The 27,293-nt window shown below is 43.8% G+C and overlaps 1 protein-coding gene across 7 annotated transcripts in view; it reads left to right on the top strand.

Annotated features, from left to right (window-relative positions):
- The first annotated feature begins 2,857 nt into the window (after positions 1 to 2,857).
- sox5 (SRY-box transcription factor 5) overlaps positions 2,858 to 27,293 on the top strand; it is an 86,701-nt gene continuing 62,265 nt past the window's right edge. For 6 of the 7 annotated variants that reach the window (XM_029495226.1, XM_029495229.1, XM_029495228.1 and 3 more), the window contains exons 1-3: positions 2,858 to 2,996; positions 14,390 to 14,585; positions 22,828 to 23,050. In XM_029495226.1, coding sequence (XP_029351086.1) covers positions 2,920 to 2,996; positions 14,390 to 14,585; positions 22,828 to 23,050 — 496 coding nt within the window. In that variant the 5' untranslated portion in view covers positions 2,858 to 2,919. Of the gene's footprint in view, positions 2,997 to 13,942; positions 14,215 to 14,389; positions 14,586 to 22,827; positions 23,051 to 27,293 lie in introns of those variants that run through there. The other variant, XM_029495227.1, reaches the window with a different exon arrangement.

The raw sequence follows: 27,293 nt of genomic DNA, 5'->3' as shown, positions 1-27,293 counted from the left end.
GAGGTCTGACGGAGTAGGCAGGACATCATACACAGAACGTGGCAGGAGCTTTATCTGGTCTCCTTCCATGCTCCAGATGTCTTGCCAAGTCAGCGTCCTTCCTTGTGCACCCTCCCACTTTGTCCAGCTGCCCTGTTTCCTCATAGCTACAGCCCTTACATGGCGGATTTCCTCCTCAGTCTTGCGGACCCCCTCGTTACCATGCTGCGCTGGTCTCTTGGGTCAGTTTTGCTCCAGCTTGTTCTGGTGGAGCAACCCAGGCCAAGTCTGCCCTGGGCTATGTCTGCATGCTGCAGCTGATTCTCCGCCTCCTCCAGCTCTGATGGCTGACCACTTGCGGTGTGTCTTAACCAAAATGCCTGCTTATAGTACCCTCCCTGCTGTCTCTCAGCATCATAGCCTGATGTGTCTTTGATGCCTTATACTCCTGGAGCAAAGGTTTCTTTGGACAACCAGCAATCTCCTCATGTTCAGGTTAATCTTCCTCTCCAGCTTTTCCATGGTGGAGACCGGTACCCCATAAATGAACAGAGGCAAGAGAAGTCTGGGCAGCAGCCCATGCTGGCCCCAGGTCTTATACAGTACACACACCTTCTCATTCAAATGAATAGGAAAGTGTGTCCAAACCTTTGGCCTGTACTATACTTACTAGGTAAGCCACTCCTCTCCAGAGACTAAATCCAGGTATCTGTTTGGATCAGCATGTCCTTCGCACTCTGCTTATTTTTGAGGTCTGCCTTGTACCACTTCCTCAAGCTCTTAGATGGTATCTTTGATCCTAAAACGAAACCAGTCTTGGTCCCTCCCTTTCTTCAGTACCAGGCTTCCACTAGGCCCTCCAAAATCCATCTCCCTTCAGGTACTGATTTTGCCATAATAGTGAGATCATCCATGAATGCTCAAATCGGTACCTGCTGGATGTCACTTGACAGCAGTGCACCCTGCAGTGTCTCTGCTGACTGAGAAGGCTCATTGCTGCGGAAAACATGGTCACTAAGATCATACAGCCTGTGACAATACCAACCTCCATAGGCATTCGTGAGGTCCAACCAGAGGAATACTAGGTTGCCATCTGTCCTCTTTGCATCTTCAATGACCTTGGTGATCATCGTGGTGTGTTTGAAACACTCTGGTACCTCTGGAACACGGATCCATGTACCCGTTGTCTAACATGAAGGTAGTTAATTTCTTTGCCAGGATCCCAAGAAAGGTTTTTCTAACACTGGGGAGTGAGAGTGTCCAGAATTGCTTCATGTAGAGGATATAGAAGATGTAGTCCGGCCCCTGGGCTGATTTTGTTCTTGTCTTGCTCTTGTTTTCTATATAGATATAGATATGTTACATCATAATGACAATCACGCAATTGTTATAACAATCTGTGATGCATTCTTAATATAATCTTAATGCATTCGAAATGTGTTTTATCATATTGGGACAGTGTTGCAAAGCATTTAGTAACCCATGAAGGAATTTCACCCTGAGTTACTCCAACCTTATCTTCAGGGTTTGTTTCGCATCCACAGTTTTTCTTTTGTTTGTTTGTTTTTTTCTTCAAGCTGTATTCTGTCAGTCATTTGAAATGCATGATGTGTGTCAGTGTGGAGCACAAAACAGCTTCACTTTCCCAACACAGTGTAACCAAAGGGACAGTAAAAGAGGCTGGAACAACACAAGTTAACCCATTAAGCATGACTGAGGCCAAAGCATTTCAGAAATGCAGTAAAAAAAAAAAAAAAAACAGTTACTTTTAGCTTCTTTATTCTTTGTTGTGCCCATGAAAACTGTGATGTTAATTTATAACTCGAGTTTGTTGGCTGAAGTTTAAATTGTGTCAGTAACACAAAAGGTGACTAAAGCTCTGTCAGCTTTGTTACTAGTAGGTTTATAATAGATTTTAATCTATTATAAACATGAATCATTTTAGATTTTTAATCTATGATGTACTAGCTATGCAGATACGGTTGCTACTGACTGTGTCTTTATTTTAGTTAATTATTTTCTTATTATGTTAACTTCAGGTTCAGTGTAAAGTAGAATGTGCAATCTAGAGGGATCTTTGTTAAAAGGTTTTTCACAACATACAGTCGAGGCTTCATCAAGACAATGTTAATGTAAAATAGATATGAAACCACTGAACAACATGTTCCTTATAGCTCTACTTTCTCTAAAACAAACATTTGCAATCAAAACTGAATGGTCCTTAATCAACCGAGAACTACTTCAACAATTTGGAAGCCACTAATTCCAAATATCTACCAATTCAAGCCTCGCGACACAGATAACCGGATGCTTTGCTCTCTGATAAGAATCTATAAGGTGGATGTCTTTTTTCAGTCTGACAGAACAATGTCACGTTACCTCTCAGCAACCCTGAGAGAAGTGATGACTAAACCCTGGTGGAAAAGTTGGAAAGCTTGAGCTCCTTGAAGTTGAAGACATCTTTCAATTTAATGCAGTTAATAGGGAAGAGTCTGTTTGTGTCAGAAAGAAAGATAGACTTGAGGAAGGGGGCAGCACTGATGTGCCTTTGCATAAGCGGGGAGTGATGAGCCCTCTGGTCAATTGGCCCCTCCCCTCTGCTCACACACACACACACACACACACACACACACACACATTCACAAACAAACATTCACACACTGAGCCAAAGAGAAAGAGGCTCTGCTGCTGGCCCTTTAAGAGCTGAGCCTAGATCTCACAGCTTACAGGGAGGGAGGGAGAAGAGGAGGGACAGAGGCAGAGAGAGAGAGAGAGAGAGGGTGTGAGGCTGAAAGTGTGTGAGTAGAGGGAGAGAGAGCAATACAGAGAAAGAGAGAGAGAGAGAATCAGCAGCGTGTGTGAGAGGTTGAAGGATCACTTCTATCCCGTCTTGTCTTTGGGAGACTAACCTTGTTCATCTGAGCATTGTGGGACTGTTTTATGTTGTTGTTGTCGAGAGAGACGGACCCTTACTCCAGCATGCTCACTGAGCCTGAGCTACCTCAGGAGTGTAACAGGTACGTGACGCTTTCTCACTCACTCACTCACTCACTCACTCACTCACACACTCACACACACACACACACACACATGCAGATGACAGCGATAGAGGACAGGACAGAGCGAGTCAGAGACAGGGAGGAGAACGTAGAGGAAGGATAGGAGTATATAGGAGAAAGGTTGTGTGTGTGCGTGTATGTGTGTGTGTGTGTATGCGTGTATATAACATGTGAAGTGTCTCAGCGAGTTGGCTGAGTTTGAGCCTGGGGAGTGTGAGTGTGTGTGTGCGTATGTGTCTGAGAGTCAGAGATGGTAAAGCAGAGTTCATGATTGATTCCTGGGGTTTTGGGAGAAATACCATATGAAAAGCTGGGGCAATATCTGTGTTTGTCTACGTTTTTTCGTTTGTTTGTTTTTTTTTTTTTTGTTTTTTTTTTTGTTTTTTTGTTTGTGTGTGTGTGTGTGTGTGCGTCTGTGTCTGTGTTTGCTCGTCCCAGAATCCACAGAAATGAATCTCTTTTTCCTCCTCCAGCCCTGCTGCCTGAAGTTGTGTTCATTCAATTTAACACCCGCGTTGACAAAATGCTCAAAAGTATGAGTGGATGATAGCTACACTTAAAAAGAGAGTGTGTATCTGTGTGTGTGTCAGTGTTAGAGCGTGTGATCCCTTCTCATCTCATCGACACTAATCACAACTTTATTTACTTTCTTTTTTCCTTTTTTTTAAGGGCCGGACATTTGAGGCCACTCTCAACAAGTCAAAAACACTCAAAAAATTCAAAGAAAATTTACTCAAGTCAAATGATTTTTTCCAGTCTGAAATTAAAATGTTTACACATAGCCCACCGCTGCTCAGCGGCTTCTTTTAAGATGTACTTATTTGTGATTTATTTTTCCCTTAATCCAAATTCAGCACATACAAACCCTCAGTAATCCTATTGTCTATCTGCATGCTGTTGTGTTTTTCTTCTTTCTTGCCTTATGCTAATGTCAGTCTCAATGTACTCCTCTGATGTTTGTGCGCGCCTGCTTCATTTAGAGGTGTGAACCCTCTAACCTTACCCTTTCCCAACGCTGTCAACACAAGTGGCTTTTGCCTGTAGAATAATAGTTGTTTGATGCTAATACTGTGAGAGAGAGACAGATTATGCTATAATTCCCAGGTGTTTTAATACTGAAAACCACACACACACACACATGCATGTGCTGACACATACACACTCACCTCTCTCCCCTCGTCTGCTCGACTTTTATTGCATTAAAGTAGCGCTCTGTTTTGCCCGATGAAAGTAATCTTTTTTTTTTTTTTTTCTTCTTCTTCTTCTTCTTCTTCTTCCTCCTCCCCGAGATAAACTGAGGTTGGTGGGGTGGATTCGGGAGGATTTCAGGGGCCCCTTGAATTAAGAACACATTTAGATGTGGTGAAAATTTTTTATTAATAAACCGTTCAAAATGGCAAAGTGGTGGAAGAGAGAGACAGAAAAAAAGATAACAACAGCTAGGAGGAATTAAAAATTTAAAGGATTACAACCAAAAGCAGAATGTATGGAGATAAATGCAGGGATTACAATGACTTAGGAGGAGAGCGCTTAAAACTCTTGCTTTCCAGTAATGCACTCCATCACTGTGGCTCTGGCCGTGTGTGTGTGTGTGTGTGTGTGTGTGTTTGTGTTTTTCTGTGTGTATGTGCGTATGTGTGTGTTTGTGTGTGTGTGTGTGTGTGTGTGTTCATATGTGGATGTATGTGTGTGAGTGAGCGGGCGGGCAACCGAGAGACGGGGTATCTTCCAATCCGTGAGTTGCCAGTGTGTGTGCGCTCCAGCCTCGGTGGTCGCGATGCTCTCGGTTCCTGCGTCTCTGTAAGTGTCCGCTCGCCTCCTTCACCCGTGAATCTCCTTTATCTCTTCATCGCACTTCCTCCTCCTCTACTTTTCCACACTTTTTCCCTTTTCTCTGCTGTCCTCTCTTTTTCTGAAATCAGTTGTTGAAATTCACTTGGAGTCACTTTTGATGGAAAATATCTGATGAAGAAGACTTTTGCAGAGTTTTGAAGAATTATTTGCCTTTTATTTGTTCCATTTTTGGTTTTATTTAGAGGTGAGAAATCACAATTGATGTTTTTTAAAATTCTTTTCTTTGCCAACTATGAGTCATCTACCTAGATGGTTAAAACAATATATTTCATCTTAATTTATTTGAGGCAGAAAAAGTCTTGATATGATTTCTGTCCCATCTTCTTAAGCTGTTAAAAATACAATTTATTCCATGACGCTTCAGTGTCATTGTGTCATATTATATTATATTGTCATTTTCTATTCAATTGGTCCTTTTTATGATTGGAAGTGATTTTGGGTTTTCTACATGCTCGGCTGTGTATCAAAATTTCCAGCCGAAGCTGAAAAGACTGGAAACAGACTGCCTTCACCAACACGGCCTCATCTGTTCACACAAACAGAACAGAAAATATACACAGAGGGAAAGAGAAGCGAAGAGACGAGAGGACAGAGAACAGAGACATTTGAAGGAGCTGCTGTGGCAGCACATGAAGAGATGAAGGGAAAGTAACGATGTGGTCAAACTGACACATTCCTTGCTGATGGACAGAAGAAGAAGAAGGGTGATGGAAAAGTGAGAGTGCTAGAGATGAAGGGGAAGTGGGGGAGGAGGGTGGGGGGGTTCTTTGGGTTGGGGGTTAGTAGGAGGGGGGCTTGAAGAGGTGAAGCAAGAGGAGAGAGGAAGAGGTCTCTGTCAATATGGTGTTAAGGCAGTGCTAGATTTTCACACCCCTCCATTTGTCTCCAATGTTTATTAGGGTGTGTGTGTGTGTGTGTGTGTGACAGCAAGTTTGAAAGGGGGGGTGGGGGGTTGCAGTTAACACGGGATGTGTCAACGCTTTGAATGGTTTAAGCAGGACCCACTCTGATACAGTCTGACATTACTTGCGTCGCAACTCAGCAACGAGGACGGCATCAGCAGCCTGAAGGATTTGACTGAATTACATTTCATTGAGACCGAACCGACTTTTTATTTTCAAAAATTCAGTTCTTCAGCAGCGGAAGTTTGTGTAGTCACGTTCTGAACTTACTGTTATTTACTCCTGTGCCATTCTCTGCTCTTTGTACTGACAATGTACCATATTTCTTAAATTGTCATCTTTGCACCATTTACTTGGCAGCTGTAGTCATCCGTTATTTATACATAAGATTTTACATAAAAATGATGAACTGTCACGCAGTGTTAGATCAAACCACCAGTTCAAAATTGAGTGTGAGAGGAAAATGCTGCCCCCACTTAGGTGCAGTTCTGATAATTATTTTGAATTAGATCAAGTTTAACAATATCAGCTTTCAGCACTATGACTGCTTATACTTTTTAAACTTTATTCTGGTGCTTCAGTAAAATAGTTTTTATAGTGTGATAATCTTAGATCTCCCAAATAAGTCTTCCACCATTGTTTATTTCTATTTATTTGAATAATTATTGGATTTTATTTTGCATGAGAAATTCTTATGGCCAGCGATAAAAAATAAATAAATAAAAAACTCGTTTCCAATTTAAGTGAGCAGTGCTGCTTCCAGTGTAAGTGTTGCTGTACTTCATTTAAAAGGGCGAGATTAAAGTGGTGTGTGTGTGTGTGTGTTTGAGGAAAGGGGGAAAAATGTGTGTGTGGAAAGGGAAGAGAGAGAGCAAGAGAGTAGAGTAATTGAGTAGAGTGTCCGTGCTCTGCAAACTAATGCACCATTTTTGCCCCTCTCTTCCCCTGTGGCCCTGTCCTGGCCTCCCTCGCTCCCTCCCTCTCGCTCTCCTGCTTTTGCTCTCTCCGGCCCCCCCACCCCTCCACCACCACCACCTCGGACTGGAGGCTATTGTCTGGGCCATATTGTCTGTCCCCAGAGAGCCTTGATAACCGTGTCTCCATCCACGGAGCGAGAGGGGGGCAAGAAAGAAAGAACGACAGACAGAAAAATACCAGAGGAGAATGCTAAAGCCCCCCCAACTCCCCTGCCTCCTCCCAACTTCCTCCCCTCCCACAGCACACTCTTAACCCTCCAACTCTCTCCAACCACGACCTCCCACCCCAGTGTGGTCAGCTGCCCCATTTTGATATCCAGTGAATGGGGGGGATGGGGATGGTTCATTTGTTCGTGTTGTTGTTTATAGATGCGGGTGGTTAAAAGAAAGAGACGGGGTGTTTAAAGTAACCAGCAAAAAGAGAGCGTGTGTGGCATATAGACATAGACAACATAGAGACAGACCGAAGTGTACCTCCAGGTCAAAGGTCAGGCAGGGGTACTGCGGGAAAGCTCCAGCTGTGTGCACCCATTTGTGTGCATAAGTGTGTTCACCCATGATTTCACACCACGCATCGCTTGTTGCCTCCTCTCCCTCTCCTCATACTTCGACTTCTTCAGCCATTCAATAATCTAGGCATCTTGTCTTACACTAATATCACTCTGTTGCGCTCTCTCTCTCTCACACACACACACACACACACACACAAACACAGATACACAAAATCAGACACACACAGACCTTGCTTACCATCCTTCCAGTCCACAATAGGAGACAGTGTTAGAGACTCAGAGCTCCCTCCCAGAGTGCTACAATGAAACCTCTGTCTCTACAGGTAGTGAGAGAGAACGAAAGAGAGTGAGGGGGGTAGTGAGAGAGGTATAGACGGGGGGGCAGAAGTAAAAGGAGGAGACCATTTGGGCTGAGATGGGAGAGTTTCAAAGTGCGGGACGAAAGAAAGAGACCAGCTGTAAGTGTGTGTGATTGTGCGTGCATGTGTGCATTTTTTGTGTTGTCATTTATGTGAGAGAATGAGCTTGTGTGTGTGTGTGTGTGTCTGGTTTACAGGGGCAGGCCAAGTCGCTGACAGAGAGACAAATGTTGTGACTGCTTTATGGATTGCTTAACAAATGCAGCACAAATAGTGGCCTGGCACAACAATGGAAAAACACTGTCCCTCGCTCAATAAACATTATGCAGCGTCTCCCCCTCGCAAAACACCAGGGGAGTGGGGCCGCCGTCCACCGGATGCACTTTTCCTCTCTCCGTCTGTTTTTCCTCTCCCTCCTCCTCACCCCCAAACTCTGTCTTTTTGCCTCTGTTCTTCACTTTTCTATCGCAGCGTTCAAGATTTTTCCCATGAACAGATTTGCTACGGCCTTACACCCGTTAGATCGATAGATATTCCTTCTCATCCCTCGCTCTGTCCTTCATATTTATTCCATTCTTTTTGCCATGCTGAAATGTCAGTGATGATCACATCGTCTGGTGACTCTGTGTAAAGACATAAATAAGGCTTTTTTTGAGGGGAAAGGGGCGGGGGGACATGACAAGGAAATTATGTGGAGTGATGCCTTCTTGATGACTAAAGCTTTGGTTGGATGAAGGGCCGAAAAAACGAGAGGGAGAGAGAAGTAGTCAGTCCCAGGGGCCATATTTTGCACCCCCTCCCATGGTGCACATATATATACACAACACATAACTAGCTTGTGTGCATATGCATGTGTGGGTACATGTGCGAGTGCGAGTGATTAACAGTGGTGACATTAGGTTATGTGTTATTGCCTTTTGTGGTTACATTGGACAGGAAACACGGTTTGGGCTGTCGGCTGCCGATTCAGGGCACCTCACAGAGGATGCTTTGTGTGTGTAACACTGAGTGTGTGTCTGTGCCTTTGTGTGTGTGCGTGCGTGTAAGGGTGTGTCTGTGTGTAAAGGAGTTATTGAGCACATACAGACAGGAGCTGTGTTCATATTTTCTCCCTGTTGCACGCAGTTTACCTCAACAGAGTAAGGCGTCATGGAAAATTTAGCCGTCATCTCTAAGCAGCAGCATATTTTTTACCTTTAACAATGTAATGACCAAGTTACGCTCATTTGGAAATAGATTCGGGATGTTTGGTTTGATACTCGTTTTGTTTAACAGGAGCATAAGGAATTTAATCGAAAACTTGTGTCCAGAGTGCACTAATGTCGCAGAGCCACACCAAGAGAAGAGGTCCTCTCCCTAAATCTTTATCCCTCCATCTCAGCCTTTCCTCTCTGTTACTGCCAAACTCTTCCCACTGTTCAAAAAGACAGCCTATAAATAGATATTAAGCAATATCCTTAAGAGTCTGCACAGACAAGAAGGGAGAGAGGGAGGGATGCAGCGGCATTCTTACAAACAGCTGATTGTGTAAAGAGAGAACAGTGAGTAAGCCAACACCGGGGAGAGAGGGAGGCTAGAAGACGGAGAGAGGGAAAGAGCAGGCGGACAGTCGATGTTAAAATAAGTTCAAGAGTGTGTGACGGAGAGATAGAGGCAAGAGCAAAGAGAAGAAACACTTTTGAAAGCTGAGAATAGGAGATGCACCGGGAGAGAAGAGCAGTGAAAAAAAAAAAGCGATGGCAATAAAGCAAGTGATAGCATGACACGGGGGAAACATTTGTTTAAATTCCCGCCTGAGGTGTCATACAGATGTAAATGTTGCGGTCGGCTCCTTGGAGGCAGAAACGCCCTGGGCGCCTTATCTAAAAGGCACATTCCGTTCAACTATTTTGATATGCCCTTCCATTCCCTGAGAGAACAATTTCAAAGATAACTCGCATTTCCACGCAAATGGAGCCGCACCTGAGTGACAGGCAGGCAGTTCTCAGCAGTCACAAGGTGGCGAGAAGAAAAAACGCACACGCACAAATGTCACTTTGACTCCTGACAGCACTCTGGAATTAGCCGCCGTGCTTATTTTTACTGTAGACGATGGATTCGACTGACTGCAGTGCATGGTAGCGGTAGCGGTTGCAATAATGGGCTGTAGTTTAAAGAGAGGTTGAGCACATACATGCGCACACACAGAAGCACACACTCTTTACTGTGGAATTCTCCAGAGGAGGCTCCCACGCTCCCTGAAAGCTTGTTCTGAGTAGAGGAGTTAACAAGAGCAGTTAGCAGCATGATTATGTTAGCAGCCAGACACACCAAGTGAGAGAGCCGGGTGTGTGTGTGTGTGTGTGCAGAGAGAGTGTGTTTGTGTTATAGTGTGTGTGATAGCCTGTGACATTTTTGCGATGGCTGCTTTGTCTTTCTCTCACTCTTCATTGAGGGTGAAACAAATCTTTGCCCCCATTTTGCTTAATTCACTTGATTTATATATGTGTGTGTGTGATTGTGGGCTTTTTGATGTGTTTTGCATGTATGAGCTCCCTCGCTTGCGTGTTTATAAGCCGGCTGCCTGTATTTAAACATGCTTGCGTGTGCGTAAGCTTGCTGCTGCTGACGTGCCAACATGAAATGGGCGCGTTGATTACAGCAAGCGACGGCCAGGAGACGGTTAACCATCATCAATGGCGATTATTTGGCCTGTTAATGGACGTCCGTCTCTGTCCGATTAGTGACTTAGCAGCAGTGGACATATGTGATATGAGAGGGACTTAACTGAGGAGCCGCTAATCATCAAAAAGCCAAGGGGAAGTGGTGCTCTAATCTCAGCTTAGAGCTCTGACTGTGTGCATGGTTGTGGGTGTGTGTGTGTGTGTGTGTTTATGTTGAAGTTTGTGGGCAGAAAGGACAAACAGACGATTAGAATTTAGTTTCTTTGGAATTTTACTTGTTAATTTTATTTGTAAATCAAGAAAATACACTACAATATTGTTGCAATGGTGTTATGTCATTTTGATCATTACGGTGCTGTTTTGTTGAAGGGCAAGCAGTGTGCGTGTGTGTGTGGGTTTGGTGTGACATGATTTTTTGGCTTTGTGAGATAGGGCAAAATTATGCTAATATTCTCTAATTATGACCTGGACGACGCTGCCAATTTATTGACTTAATAAAGCCTCATCTTTTTTAATCCTCGCATCGCTATGTGCTTTCAAACGTCTTCCTCCGGGTCTCTCCCAGCGTGACAGCCCTGCCAAACTTTAAATGAAGTAGCCGGCGTAACCTGCACACCAGCCGTGCCCAATTGTATAGTAATTCCACTTCAAAGGCGAATGGGAGGGAGAGAGGGATTTTATAGCCAGAGAGGAGCTGTGAACGGCCTCCCCATTCATAGACACCCACCTCTGAGGAAGTAGTAGCAGTGTTTGGGAGGATTGGGGGCTGGAAGAGTGTGAAAAAGAAGAAGAGGCAAAATACAGCAAAAAGAATGATGAAATGAAGAGTTATTTCCTTTAGGAGAGTGAAGTGCTCTGTCTGGCCTGCAGAGTTTTTGGCTACTGTATCTGTGTGGCTTCCTGTGTTAATGTGTAACCGTTGTTGTCTCTCTCCATTTAGGAATGCCAGCGCAGCTACTGTGGCCGACTGACAGAGCATAAAAATTGTAAAAGCGAAACTTTGCCTGCTCTCCTACTGTAAAAGACAATTCTGTATCTGAGTCAAAGTGCAACATCAGTGGAGGGAGAGGATTCCAAACGCAGATGTGTGGGCAAGGGTTAGTGGCTACATGAGAGTGTGGGTGTGTGTGCGTGTGTGTGTGTGAGCGGGCAGGCAGGCGGGCAACCAAAAGACGGGGTGTCTCCCAATCCACGAGTTGCCAGTGTGTGTGCGCTCCAGCCTCGGTGGTCGCCATGCTCTCAGTTCCTGCGTCTCTGTAAGTGTCCGCTCGCCTCCTTCACCCGTGATTTTTCTTTATCTCTACACTGCACCTCCTGTGTGAAACAAAAAGCTTCAGTGTGAGAGTGTGAATGGAGGTAAAGTAAACCTGCAGTGTTTAGGGTCTCTGTTCACCTTTTTGTGTGTGTGTGTTGGGGTGGGGCATGCCTGTGTGTGGGCACATCCCACTATCATAAGAACCATAACTGTTATCTCCTGCCAATTTCAGTTATTACACCAGTTGAAGTGAATGACAGCAGTAGGCAGTCTTATCTCGGAGCTCTTTTGTTCATTGAAACAAAAACAGAATCTCGATTGGTCATTTATGGCCTCAGTTCCTGCTGACCAAGCCCATGTAGGCAGAGCGTCCACGAAAAACAGATGAAGAAATCAGCTGCCGATGCCCATTCCACTTTGCATCTGTGTTTGTGTGTTTGTGTCTGTACACACCTGAAACGCTCATTCTCACTTGCCCACCTGTATTGAAAGTGCACGGAGAGGTCACTAACCCTTCCAAACTCAGCATGGCCGCAGGCGGCCACTGCACTGCGAATTACCGTAGGTTAGCGAATGCTTACTCTATTGGAGAAATTCCTGCGGTTCCTGAAAGCTGAGAAGTTGCTCGTCACGGGCTTTATAGGGTGATTACGGTAATTGCATTTCCACTGTTGCCGGAAGTCGGCAAATTCGCTCCTTTGTTGTTAACTTTGTAATAGATTCTTTCAACATACTGCAAACTGCTGTATATCGAAGGTTCTAAGAGTTCTGGAAAAATGAGCAGGTCCCCTTCTGGCCCATTTATGGTCCAAATAAGCACAAAGTCCGGATGGACAATAGGAATCTTCGGTTAGAAGTGTTAAAAGGGACTACTTTCACAGAAACTTTTTTCTGTAGTAGCAATTTTATAATTTTCTTATTTCACTTCAAATGAAGCATTACATGGTTCTCTCATCAGTAGATGAAATTATGCAACCTTAAAAAGCCTTTGCAGAGCCAATTGAAACCCAAAAATGCATGCAAGGCAAGCAAAATAGCTTCTCTGTGTTGCTGAACACTTGCCTTTTTAGAGACTTTTAAGTTTCTCACCAATAAGCACATGATAATACAAATTTGTAAACAGATTTCAATTATTAGATTATTTATGAGCTTTCAAAATCTTGCAGACAGAATCTTCCCAAAACAATTAAGATTATTAAATTAAGTCCCTATGTTTTGTTTTGTTTTGTTTTTACAGTATTACCACAGTGCAGCTGATTGAATTTCAACCTTCTACTTGCTTGTGATAAAGCAGCATGTTGGGGTTCATAGCACGGTGCTATGAACCCCCCTCCTCCCCCCACAGACACACACACACACACCCTCCCCTTGTGAGCAGCACTCAATATTGTTAGCCTTTCCACTGTCATAAGGTAAATAAGCAATGAATTAGTGGCAGGGCTGCTCCTAGGAACAATGCCAGATGTACTGTCCAGAGGAAATCCAATAGAGTCGAGAGGGTAATCAGTTTACTGGAGACAACGGGGGGGTTAAAAAAGAAGGCCAGAGAGAAAGACGAGAGCAAATCAGAGACAGACGATGTAGCGAAAGAGAGAACGGGAAGATAACCTGTGAAATGGGAGGAAAGGAAGAGGTAGAGGGGATTCAAGAGTCAGATGCCTGTTGCTTATTTCTTTTTTTTTTTTTTTTTTTTTAGCTGCTTCCCATTATGCACACCCACAGCCCCCCTCCCCGCCTCCAGTTTTCACAGTCTCTCCATCCCTCCATCCACGCCTTCATCCCTCCATCCCTGTCATGCATTGCCTCTGTGCCACTGAGTGTTAGCAGCCTATTACCCAGGGTCATAGTCACAGTGGCTTCAAGGCTGACAAGTGCATCTGAAAGCACTCAGGCGATGCTGAGAACCACATTAAATTCTATTATTGCCACATAGTCACTTCATCCCTATTCAGCTGAAGTACTGGGAGGCAAATTTACCTTGTGAGAGACAGAGTTCACCTAATAGATGTGGTTTTATATCCTTTCCTTCTTTTCAGGGGGAGCCACAGTAACAAATGCAAACAGCGGGGCCCTTGTGCTGCTTGCTATTTTCCTCCTGTTCCCGCATTGTCCAGAGGTTTTCATGAACACATATAATTGTCACTGTGCATACTGCTCTCATTCCCTGTCAATCTCTCTCTCTCTCTCTCTCTCTCTCTCTCTCTCTCTCTCTCTCTCTCTTGTTTTTTTCCCCTCTTTCCTGCCCTCTCTCAGTGAAAGCCCATTGTCAAGACATGGTCATTTTCTCAACAATGCCAGTGCAAGCGGGCTCCATTTGCAGTAATGGCCCCGTCTTTTGGAAATGTGAATGTTGAATGGCCCCCATGGTAAACATACTGTAAGACCTGCGAGTGTGTTTGAAGGTCTGCCAAGGAGCTGGGTGCTCACAAACCAACTGAAGGGGATATTGTGTGGAATTGCACTGTGAGAGCTCTGTCGTCTGAATGTGCGCCGGGGAAAAAAAAAAAAAAATCCAGAGAAAAGGGAAGGTAGAGAATTGGTGTAGGTTGTTGAGCTGAATCGGATTAGGTAAATACCTGCTGGACAGACTTCATGCAAGCACTTTTCACAGCAAGCACAAAGCAAAGTGGACGAAGAATTGACGTCCCATCCAGGTGTTTACAGGAAGTAGTTTCATCCACTGGAAGCTCCACACTTTTTGTTCTCACTATCATATAACAGTTCTCGACTTGTTATATCATCCTTTGAATATTGCTCACTCTTCCTCCTGTTTTCCCTCCTCTCTCTGTCTTTCTGTCTCCCTTCTTCTCCCTCCTTTTTTTTTTCCAGGATGTCTTCCAAGCGACCAGCCTCTCCATATGGGGGGACAGATGGAGAGGTAACCATGGCAACCAGCAGACAGCGAGTAGAGGATGAGGAGAGCGAGGGACTGGGCGGTGTCATCCACCTCCCCTTGGCCTCCTATTGCGGCAAGGTGTCCCCTCGCTCGCCCCCCAACCGCAACTTGGACAGCCCCCCCAACATGGTACGGACAGCTAGTGCTTTTTTCTTCATTCTCCCATAGAGAATTTGTGTTTGTGTGGATGAAAGGACTCACCTATAGATCGCCGAGGTCTTGAGCGCCGGCTCAGGGTCATGGTTTGCAGTAGCCACAAGATGTATCCAACTGGTATGGCTCAAAGTGGGTTAGCATTTCAGGTTCTTCTTCTTAGCCCACTTTAGTATTCACATCACTTCTCGCACTATTTGAAAACTTTTGATCAAACAGCAAAAAAAAAAACAAAAAAAAAACATTTAGTATAAAAGACACTTTAGCTAAAAGTGCCTTTTTACACATTCACTGTGCCGTACGCTTCCTGTAGAAATCATTATATGATGTTCCTTGACATAACACATCTATAAATCCACTTAGAAATCATCGTAAACAAAACACTTCTTTCAACCCCTGAAATTCCTTGAGAATCCTCATGTTTTTAACATTACTTTGGCATCAAAAGAATCTGAGGACAGTTGTTTTCAGATGCATGTGTATATTTCAAACAGCATCTGCCAATAGGTAATTCAGTTTACTTTTAAACATGATGGTTGATGAAATGGAGCTCAGCTTGAAGGGTTAGGGTTAGTGTAACTCCAATGCAACGCTAGACATCCTGCTCCAAAACAAAGAAAAGAAAGGAAAAAAAAAGCAATTACTATGAACCTTTTTGTGTTAAAAGAAACCAATTTGTTCCCTGAAACGTGAAGTACAGCTCGTTGCAACTTTACTTTGTAGCCCTCGTCATTGACTGCTTACCTCCATTTGTCTCTATTGAATCTATGCCCTCCCATTCAGCCATATGCCTTTGTGTGTCTGAGAAGCCTGAAGTTGAAATTGACCCACAGGGCACAGACCCCATATCACATTATGTTCACGGTAATCCTGTCCTGCCCAAATTCTCATTATGAAGGCGTAGTCAGCACCGATGAGTAGCATTGCTCTTTCTCTGAGTTGGAGAAGCAGGTAGGCTGGATGTACCCAGCCAGAAGTGAACCTCTTATTTGTTATCTCGTGAATATATCTGTTACAACATCAGCGAATGTTCGAAGTAATCGGATATATGTGGCTTATATTGAATTTCCAGTTAATTCTAAACAAGTAAACAAAAATGTTTTTCTGCATTTTCAGAATGACTGTGTTCCCAATCTTGATCCTATTGATTTTAGCAAGTTGTTTATTTCTCTTATAGTGACTGAAGAGTCACCTTAAAAACCCACAACATTGAGGAAACAAAATATATGTATCTGATAGTCGCAAAAGTTCAATTTCTAAAGAGGCAGATTTCAACTTTCTCTGTGAGTGAAAAACATTCTGGTGCTTTGAACTGGAGGTTGTGTTTTGTTGTTGTTGTTTTGTTTTTGTATTTTTTTTTTGTATTTTTGTTTTTTATTCTTAATGGGGGAAAAAACTGAAGGTTCAAGGCTGCTGTTGGGATGCACGTGTTCTTGCTTTTATCCGCACGCCACCAGCCGTTGCCTTGAGCCCGTTTGTTGCGTGACTGCAAAAATGTGAGCCATTGCAATGAGTCATTTTCTTTGGGATGAAGTGTCACATTGTGTGTGCAGTTTCCTGGGCATTGTGTGTTTAATAGTTGCAGTGTATGTTTTTATCGCAAAACCTCTGTATGCTTGTGAGTATACAGCTACTCAGTACATGAATCTGGAGTGTGTAGTGATGCTTTTGCTTTATGTACTTTTCATTTTTTTAATGAAATTAATCCATCTATGGCAAAAATGTGACGAACCTTCGTCCTGCTGCAGCATGTTTCCACTTAGTGTGGGACATAGTGAGTGTGCTTTCCCCAGAGCCTCACCTTGATACACACAGATACACACCCTGTCACAACAGTGCTCTGATAACGACCGTCGACCTTTCCCCCATTCTGATGATAAAACAATGAAACGGTGCTTAGGAGCTGTAATGGAAAGCTAATTCAGTAATTAGCCCGCTGATTAGCCTGCAGGCCTTTTCCACGGTGGACTCTGCATGTGTGGCAGGTGCCGACTGTAAACCAAAGTCCTGGGACTGTGGGGGAGACACACACACACACACACACACATATGCAAACACTCACATACACCAGGTTATCTGTTCCTGTTGAGGACAGTGATTAGATTATCGCCGGTTCATTTAGATAATTGTATGTCATATTTACTATCTATACAAAATAGCTAAAATATACAAACATCACTCAGGAACACTGTGCGCAGACTTTGGCCTTTTATGAAAAATTGGTAAATATCTTCAAAATGACACATAACTGCTTTTTAGTCCAGCTATTGTTGATTTATGTACTGGAAGGACTTGCGTTGTTCAATTGTGTGTGTGTGTGTGTGTGTGTATATGTGTGTTTTTTATTTTTATTTTTATTTATTTTATTTCTCATACACAGCATAATAGTTGATGTGGATTATTAAGTGGCAAGCAGGATGTGTGTGTCTGGCGGGTGGGATGGGGGCTTATCCGACTGCCTGCTTGGCATGTTGTAAGGTGTGTTAAGTTTTTCAATCCCTTTGCCGCTGACTGTCAGTGAAGAGTGGATGAAGAGAAGTGTAGAGGGAGAAGGAGATTTACAACAAGGCGGGGGCGTTGGTGGGGCTCTAAGGGAGTAGGTGGGGGTCTCTCTCGCTCTCTCTGAGGGCAATTGTCGTAAAGTGATAGGGGGAAGTAAATGGCTCATAGGCAACTGGTTGACTTGGAAGTGAGACAGCGGGGGAAAGCGAGGGGAGAGAAGGAGGGGTGTGGGGGAGGAGGGTGAGATTACAGCTTTATCTTGTCATAGTAAATTAACACGGCGGCACAGAAGCGTTCAGCTACACACTGACCTCTTCATCCTGCTTTCCTCGCCTGCCTGCTCGGCTTTGGCCAGACCACTTTACCTGCCTGCTGCAGCTGAACAGTCTCACACACACACACACAGAATAAAAACCCCACTCACGTATTTTAAAAGCCTGAAAGGTGTCGGATTATTCACTTTTTAGGCTTTTTCAGTTTCTGAACAAACCATGGCTCTGTATAAGAACAGTGCTGCCCATAATCGTTTGCAAATTAATGTAGTTCAGCTAAAAGGGTGTTTTACCAATGAATTTCTCAACATGCAGCTGGACCCTGATTGGCTGAGAGCAGCTCAGTTCAAATGCCTGATGGGAAAGATTTTAGTAGAAGTTCAGTGCCCAGTCAGCACAACAAATCTAGTTAGGACACGCCCACAGATTATCTAAGTATGGATTTCTACCTTTATTTGTGATAGAAACCATTACAGTGACTTATAACGGGCCTCATTGAATGTGAATAGTGCATACACACGTTTTTCACATCTTTCTCTCTTGCTTTCTTTCTCTTAGGTCTTTTATTTTTGTGTTTTGCAGAAAAAAAAATGTTTTCGCATCAGGCACAGGAAAGCATCTTCTCTCATAAATGTGTTAATGGACAAACACTAATTATTTCATTAACAGGCAACATGCACGCAAATACGATAGAAAACTATAGATATTTCATCGGGAATTATTTCTTATTCATTTTGCCTCCACAAGCCCTCTCTGTCCCTCTTTTTGTTTAATTTGTATGTGTGATTGCGTGTGTGTGTGTGTGTGTGTGTGTGTGTGTGTGTGTGTGTGTGTGCTCGTGAATTTGACAGATTTAACACAGTCATTGAACAGTCTTGAGACACAGTGGTCACACTTAATTTCTCATGCCAGTGATGCACTAATGAATCAACACACGCTTGCCTGTCAACAGCGAGGGGTCGTGGTAAAATATCCTGGCATACAGTTCAGCCAAACTGTTATTTAAAATACAGAAAATACAGCTGCATTTTTTTTAGATAAGGGAGGGCACGTGTGTAAATCCAGGACAATAAGTTGGAACAGACAATTAGCATTTCTCAAGTCGTTCACTTGCATTCATTTTAATTTAATATGTCAATCAATGCCTATATAATAATACTTATATTAACAAGTATTGGTTTATTAATGAAGATAGTAAAAAATCATCAGTGTTTTGGGTTGGTTTTTTTTTTTTTTTTTTTTTTTTTTTTTTTTTTTTCTCCATGGTGAAGTTGAACTGTATGGTAGGAACAGGAGGATAAAAGTAATGTATGTGTTTGCCTGCTTGTCCCAGCCCGAGGCATCTCCAAGTCAAAACTGACAGTCTCTGTGTTTGGCCATGGCATGTAAAAGGATTTGCTGTATGTGTGTGTGTGTGTGTGTGTGCTTGGAAGTGTATTGGAGGTGTGTTATGTGTTAAGTGTATGTCGTCGAGATTGGCAGCTCTGGCGCAGAGCTAAGTCTATACCCCCCTGCAGGAGTGATCAGTGACATTCTCTCAGTGTGTATTTGTGCATGTATTTTAGTTCAGCAGCTGTTTCCAGTTCTTCCTACTGCCACATTGTCCATGCCTTGATCTGGGACGACGCGCCAAGCATCAAATATTGTTTTTCACACATACACCTTGCACAGTCCAAGACATGTCAGGCTATAGCACAGAGTGAGTGAGTTTTTTTTTTTTTTTTTTCTATTGGGCAACAGAGAAGGAGGAAGAGAAGAAGACGAAGGGAATAAAAAAAAAAAAAAAAGAACATGAACAGCAGCATCTGTGCTGGCTGTAGGAAAAAAAATAGCATTTGGATTTTTTTCCCTCTTTTCTGGCAAGAGTTAAGTGTTTTTAAACCAACATCCCCTCACAGATGAGCTTAAGAAGACAAAAGTTGTTTAATTCGGTTCCATTGCAGAGGCAGTAAAAGGATAAAGAGAGTGAGGCGCAATTTTTACTTTGTTCCAGTCATTTGGAAGAGAATTGACATCTGCAAACTAAAGGCAGAACCGCCCACACTGCCAGCCTGCCACATCCAGTGCATATAAATACATGTATGCAGGCACTCACATATTTACACACACACACACACACACCTACAGGCTATGTGCACTCGCAATGTCACACATATATGCAAAGAAATGGCAGAAACCTGCTCACACACATGCACCGAGAGGAGGGCAAGAACGTTTACAGTATCCAGAATTTCTTTTTGTACTTATGAATAAATGCATGTTGATGAGAAAAGTTTTGCAACCCACGTGAGTGTAGGAGCAGAGGGACATGTCACTACACACACATACGCACGCACGCACGCACACAATCTGAGTGACACCCATTTACAATGGCGAGCCTGTCTTCTGCCTTGTTTTGTTTTGTTTTTTTATTTGATCCCTCTGTTTCGGACTTTGCGGTGCAAATCGCCAGCGACACACATGGATTATACATTAAGAGGTTGATGGGGAAAAAAAAGAAATCAGAAGCGATTTAAGTTGCCTTTGGGATGAGCCTGTCTGTCTGACTTCACACATAAATAATGTCAAGGGCCCTAATGTACCAGGTCTTTGAAGAAACCACGGCTCCCCGCTAATTCCCTTTGATTGGGAAATGACCTTCATTGTTGGACGCAGCGAGATGACATCTCTCTGGCAGCTTTCTGACAGAGGAAAGCGATCCGACAACCCCCACCCCCCCAAAAACTCTACCCTCCCCCCTCCTCTCCCCTCCGTCTCCCTACCAGATTCTTATTCTGTTGTTTGCGCGACATCTTTCTCGAAAGAAAGAGTGCGGCTGTTTTAAGTAGGCGCTGGATTAGATAAATGGGATGTGACAGGTGTGACCGCTGCCTTAAAGATGCCTGCCTTCCTCCCTCTCTGTCTCTCTCTCTCTCTTGCTTCCTCCATGTGTCTCTTTCAACCCTCTCTCTCGTTCCCTCTCTAATAACATCGCTTCTCTCTCCGTCTCTTTTGCCTTTCCTTCTTTCTTTCCTGGACTTCTACCCGCTCACACTTTCTCTCTCTCTCTCTCCCTACATTTGCATGTTGTGCTGGTCCTGATGCAACTCAAAATCACAAAGCCGCTCATTTTGAAGCCTGAATTTCCCTAATCTGAAGAACAGAGAGAGGGTGACGGAAGAGAAGAAGCAACAAAGAAAAACAAGAGCAGGGGGAGCTGTAAGTTGGTCAGGTGGTGAAGGGAGAAGAGTAAAGTCTTTGAGCGGTTTAAGATCACAAGACACTTTCCCAGCGCAGCGCAGCCCACAGCCAGTGAGTTAGCAGTCTCAACAGCGTCTGAATGACGCCTCGTTACACAATAATGCAGTATATATACAACTGTTACAGCCATATCATTGCTGTCACACTCTGTCCCCCCGTTACAATGCAAGTGCAAGGAGTGTGGAGAGAATTTGTTAATTATTGAGCGTGCTGACTTATTCAGAGTGTGGAAACACACAGAGCCGTGGAGAGTCAGTGAAGTGCAGAAAATGCCATGTGATAATGCTCTTCTGTACCTCTCATATTGTATTTGGCCAGTGACAATGAAAGCATCATCAACATTGAAAGCCTCTGTCTGACTTTATTCTCTCAGTGGAACGCTGAGGAACGATTTGAGACTTTGTTTAAAGGAGTTGTTGTCTCTTCAGCTGAAATGGATGCTTTTATAAAAAAAAAACAAAAAAAAACTTTACCTATAAAATAGAAAAGAATAGAAAATAGAGTCACCTGGGGTCTGGGTGACATCGGTGTGGACTGTGATCTCAGTATTAAGTTCACTTCCACCAGCAGCCTGCCAGTTAATGATTAGAAAAACCATCTCCGGATTAATATGCCATAATATCATTAATATTTCAAGAATGTACCACTGACTTTCTCTTTCTCTGTCTGTCTGTCTGTGTCTGCCACACACACACACACGCACACACACACAAACACATACACTCATACACACAAGCAGAGGTACTGTATATGTGGGCTGCTGTCCCAGGTGGCTTGCTCCATGCTGTAGCGAGATTTGCCAAAGATTAACCCTGTGGACCATTGACCCTCCCATGAACAAAGAACTGGCAGGCTGATTCACTCACTTACTCACTCAGTTGTTTCTGTAATTAAACAGCACAACACACACTTTAACACACCTGTTTGTGCAAGTGGGACCACACTCTAATGTGCTTATGTGCTACAGCCCTTCCACTCACCTATGCCAGTATGTGTAAAAAGGGATAATGTCTGTGTGCTCTTGTGTGATGCCTTCCTTCCGCTCAGTCAGTGTCACCATTAATTGGGCTGAGCCGGCATTAAATCTGTCATGAGGCCTTTCCAAACAAACAAAGGTTTTATTGGGTCAAAGATTAAAGCACTGGAAGTTACTTACCACTCAGTTAGTGTCAAGATTCAGACATGCTTCCCTCTCCCCCTTAAAAATAACCTCTGTTTAAAAATAGGCAGGTTTTTTTTTCCTTTCATTGTAAAAGTTGAAGTATCCTCATCATTTGTTTCTGTATGACTACTTTTTTAAATAATATTTTGTCTCCAACAGTGTAGGTTTTTTTTTTTGTTGATGTTGGTGTTTTTGTTTTTTTTAAGAGGAACATGATTTTTAACGATCATTAAACTTAACATGTTTAAACTGGAAATTTTGCCGCAAGACAGCAGGATAATTATTCATCATGACAGCTTGGCATAAGTCACAGAGCTCTACTTTGAGCTGTATATATTATATTTTGTAGCTGTCATGCTGATTGCTATTTTGTCTGTTATCTTTTTTTACCCCTTTCTATCCTTTCATAAGTTTATGGAAATGATTTGACTTTGTTCCAAAGCTTTATCTTTGGGTTGTTTTTTTTTTTTTTGTGTGTGTGTGTGTATGCGTTTGTGATTCTTCTGTTTGATGGAGTTGCATCCTCAGCATTAATTGTCGCAAATCTTAGGACAAAAGTGGCACAGCAGTTAAACTTGGGCTTGGGATTCGGTACAGTAGCGTTGGACATCCCTCAAAGCAGAATTGTTGAAGGCTTTTATATTGAAGAGTTAGCCTAACTCTAAGAGTGTGCAAAGTCTTTTGCTGCTGTTTCATGTGCTTGTTCTGTCAAGTACCTCCAAGTCAGTCAAATGCAGATTCCAGAGGATGTGAGGGAAAAAGAGAGAGAAGAAGAATTTACTATGCCCTAACTTGAGATAACTGGCCGGTGATGAAAGTTGGTCGCGCTGGGCTATGGGAAGGGAAGATGGAAAGAATAAAAGGAGCTAGAGAAGGAAAGGAAAGGATGGAGATAATGAGTGGGTGTGTGCCAGTTTTTTCCCTTCCCCACGTCTACCTACTTTTTTCCTTCAACAGTTTATTTATACCTTCAAGTATAGGTGATTTTTGAAACAAATAATCTTTCTCTTTCCTTACCAAACCTCTCCTCCTCTCCTCCCAGGACCAGGACGGCATTAAGGGGAGCTCTCTGAGTCCTTACCCCCAGCACAATTCTACCTCACCGGGCAAAGAGGAGAGTGGAGGTGGGGGACGGCCCTGCAGCGACGGGGGCTCGGCCACGGGTACCCTGGGGACCCCTGAGAGACGCAAGGGCAGCCTGGCAGACGTGGTGGACACACTGAAACAGCGCAAGATGGAGGAGCTGATCAAGAACGAGCCAGAAGGTCAGCAATGAAAGGGGATGCTTGTGCAGCCAGATGTGTGATCTACAACTCTGTCGTCTCCTGTCACTCTGGCTCTGCGCCTTTTATCACACTCTGTTGTCCCTGCTCACTTCTTTCTTTCTGTCTTGTTTTGTCAATGGCTCTCTCACTCTATCTCTCCCTCTCTCTCTTTCTCTCTCTTGTTCTCTCGCCCTCTCTTATGAACCCACTCACATTCAGATGAGAGGCGAGCCTTTGTTTTTCCAGCACTCAGACGGACAGCATTAGCTGTTTGGGCCTATTGTCCACCATGCTTTGCATATTTATTACAACCTGACAAATAAGATATGTGTATGCATACATGTCTCATGCGTGTGAAATGTGTAGTTGAGTGTTTAAAAAGCCTGCAAAAATGCATGGATATCTTACCACTTCTCCAAATGTTTCCTGGCTGTAATTATTATTATTTTGGATTTCTTTGAGCTCAACAATCATTGAGATTCAAATGTAACTTATCAGCTTTCCCGCTACCATTGTAACCTTTTCGTTAAATGCTCTCCCAGGCTTCAGATAAAGACTTCACACACTGTTGAGGAGGCTAAACCAGATTTTTGCCCTGGGCTACATAGCTTAACTTCATTAGCCCCCACTTTTCATTCTCAAATTTAGCCTAGGGCCAACAGTTGGAGTTAGGAAAAGAGATAAAATTAGCTCATGGCCAACTCCGATCTCCACTGGGCAGATACGTATGTATCTGTCACTATGAAATGCATGTGATAGTGATAATGTGATAAGGGGATCACCAACAGGTGTCCATCTCCTTTAGGAGGACACAGGAATATAAATAACGTGGTGCTTTATTGGTAGAGAAATAGTTTCTGTGCAACACATGGAGCTCAGTGTCACTTTTAAAAACCGGTCCCTGAAGCTGGGGGGGGTGCTGCTGCCTTGTCGAAGGGCACTTAAGACAAACAGATTACTGGTCTTGGTAAGTGTACCAAAATCAAAACAGACCTGATTAAGGCAGATCTGATCAGAGTCACACCTGGCATGAATAGGCCGAAGGATAATCAGAGCCTGGTCAAACGGAAAAGACTGTAATGTACATACTTTCCTCAGAAGTTGGCAAACAAAACATGGGAACTTGGCTGGAGTCTTTAGGAGCTGGAGCATTTATTAATGGACTATTCACTGTAGCCCAAACTGTACGTTCTATTGTACAGTTTTATTCCAGACATCGTCCCGCTTTGATCAGCATCTCTCGGTTCTGGGTGCAGCTTTTGAAAGCACCCAAACAATACACACTGAGCTTTTTCTAAGTGAGCTGCGCTACTTTTAAACCGCATGTGATACACTCTGGCCCATTCAGACTCACGCCTTTATTAGACAGATTGGCACACAGATTTAAAACCAGACTATAATTGGAGTGTAATTGGGAGCTGGTCTGACTCAGATTCTTGCTCAGATTTCATTTCCTCCGAGAGATGTCTAAAGCAGATGCATGGTGAAACATCTACTAGCTCTTCTTACACACCTCCATACTTCTCCTCTAATGTCTAAATCCAGCTTTGCTGCACGCTAAGATTTCTATTCAAACATCTCTGTGAACTGTATGCAGCTTCAAATACAGTCTTTTGTGCCCAAAAGGTTAAAGAACAGTGCAGGAGCTACACAGCGTATATTTGTCTTTAAATGTAGGTGCCCATGTGCTTGTGTGTGTTTGTGTGCTCTCAGTGCATCAACAGGCTTTCATTTCAAGCTGCGACATGCTAACCTTATTTTCCAGGCTTTTCTGTAAGGTTTTGAAAGAAGCAGAGACTGCTGGTCAGCTCTTGTTGGCTGGTTGTTTTTATTCCAGTCGATAGAGAGGCCTGTTGTGGCACATTTTACCAAAAAGAAAAAAACAGCTCTTCTGTTTGTTGAACTGAGCTGTTTTGGGTTGTTCGCTGCTTCATTGGACCTCATGAACTGGCAGCGCAGGAAAAAAACAACAATAATGGATCTTTATGAGTCAGACAGCACAGAGAGAAAGAGAGAGCGCGATAGGGAGAGGGTAGGTGGGAGGGTGGAAGAGAAAGTGGAAAGGAAAAGGCAGAAGGAGAAGGAGAAGAGAGTGAATGAGAGATAGAGCAGTGTCTTCACAGACCCCATTAGCTGAGTGCCACAGTGGTGTGGCATCCAAACCAACCCGGAGCATTATCTGCCCTACGTTTAAATGAAACGCGCTAACAAAAGGCCCCGGCGCCTCAAGACCCAGCACACACACACACACAAACCTAGGCCAAGCATGAAGAGAAAGGAAGAAAGAAAAGACAGTAAAGAAAGAAAAGGGAAGCTGAGAAAAGATGAAGAGAAGCAGAGGGAAATGGGGTGGAGGGGGTGTACAAGGGGCAGTATTGAGCGCAAGATAGAAATCCCTTTTCTGTGCCTGGCTAGCTATTGTTTGGCTGTGTGGCTCAGGAAGGCCATTAGCAGCAAACAGCAGGTTGGGATGAAAATTTAATGAAGGCTTTAATCATTATGAAAGGCCTGGAATATTAGTGCTCTCTCTCTCTCTGTCTCTCTCCCTTACACACACTGCTTCCAGCTGGATCAATGACACACACACACACACGCACGCACGCACGCGCACATATTTAGTCTATGAACATTAACACCAGGAGGGATGTGAGCAAGAGGCCAAAGACACAAAATGGGTCAGAAAACAATAAACATCTCATAACAGAAAGTGAAGCTTAACTTATCGAAGGCTGCCCCTGAGCGAGGTATCGCACACGCATCCACACAGACACATACACACACGGAGTCACACACAAGTGTGGTTGAAGTTTGAAAGATATCGTTTTATGTATGTGGCTAGTGTTGCTCTACTTACGCTAGATGAATGTAGAGTGGTAGATACTAGGTCAGTGTGTATGTGTGTGTGCTGTGTGGGAGCATGGATACTTGTGTATGCGTAATTGCATAGGTATTTGTGGCAGAATGTTCGTATGCATGAGTGTGTGTTAGGGGAAGCATCACATTTACCTGCATGGATGCAAGGTCTAGGTGTGTTGTATGTGTGTGTGTGTGTGTGTGTGTGTGTGTGTGTTGGCCTCTAATAAATGACTAACTGCGTTGTCCCCCACGGCCTGGCCCAACCATGCTCCACCGCTCTCCTGCTCTCTTCATTCATCTCCTGTCTTACTCCACCGGCCACCTGCTACCCTGGAGATACACACTCAAAACACACCAGCACATACATGTGGAGATGCACACACAGCCAAACACTGCTCGTCGCCGTCTTTAATATATTCTGGGGGAGCAACAGGGAGGAACGGCAAAGATAAGAATGCCATGACATTGCCTTGTGTGTATCTATGTGTTTATGTGTGTGTCCTTGTATTTATCTCGACTTGAGGAAAGAGGCCGCTTGGCGAATGGCTCGTGCCGGAGAGTGTGCGTGTGTTATTATGTGGAATGAATGAGGGCAGAGTGCAGCCCAGTGCGGAAGGCACAGGGTCGAGAGGAGAGTCGGTACTCAGGCCCACGAGAGATGGCTGCACAAGCAGGCGCGCGCACATGAGGTGGACGGTTCCCTTGGACCTGCCATTTCACCCACGGTGACCTCCTGTGCCGCAGAGCAAGGCCTAGTAATAATCTATCAGCCCAGCCGTGGGACAAAACACACACCCTAGACGTAGATGGATTGGCTGAGACTGAGTTGATAAACTCTTAAATAGGAGAGAACAAAAATAAGGGAAATTAAAAGGAGGAGAAACATCACTAAATGGGGCACAGATGTTCCTTTCGGCCCCTGGAGTAGTGCCTCCACTTCCCTGGACTTTCACCAGACACTCAGCCTCATTCCTCCTCTCCTCTCGTCTGCTCCCCTCTCCTCCCCTCTCCTCTCCTTTCCTCTCCTCTCCTCTCTGCTCCTCTCCTTCGTCTCTCTCTCTCTCTCCATGGCAGCTTTGACTGTAAGTGGCTGCCATAAAGTGCCAGCTGAGCTCCATCTCTGGGCCCGTCTGTTGACCCTCTGCTACCCGTCACTGGGGCTCCATAGCCTCTGGGACTTTTCATGTTTTCTCCTCTTTAGTTGAAGCTCAGATGTAAACAGAAATATACAAAGGTCCTCTCCTAGAAACATGTTTTCTCTGATGACATTTTCATCTTTTGAAGTGGCCTTTACAATACAATGTAAATAAGTATTAAGCAGTTGAAACTTTGTCCAGGTCTGCAAATCAAACTTTGATGCTCATTTGAACAGAACTGGTTTTCATGA

Source organism: Echeneis naucrates, chromosome 23 (assembly GCF_900963305.1).
Source record: "Echeneis naucrates chromosome 23, fEcheNa1.1, whole genome shotgun sequence".
Lineage (NCBI taxonomy): Eukaryota > Metazoa > Chordata > Actinopteri > Carangiformes > Echeneidae > Echeneis > Echeneis naucrates.
Note: the sequence above shows the minus strand (reverse complement) of the source record. Positions and strands in the feature narration are given on the sequence as shown.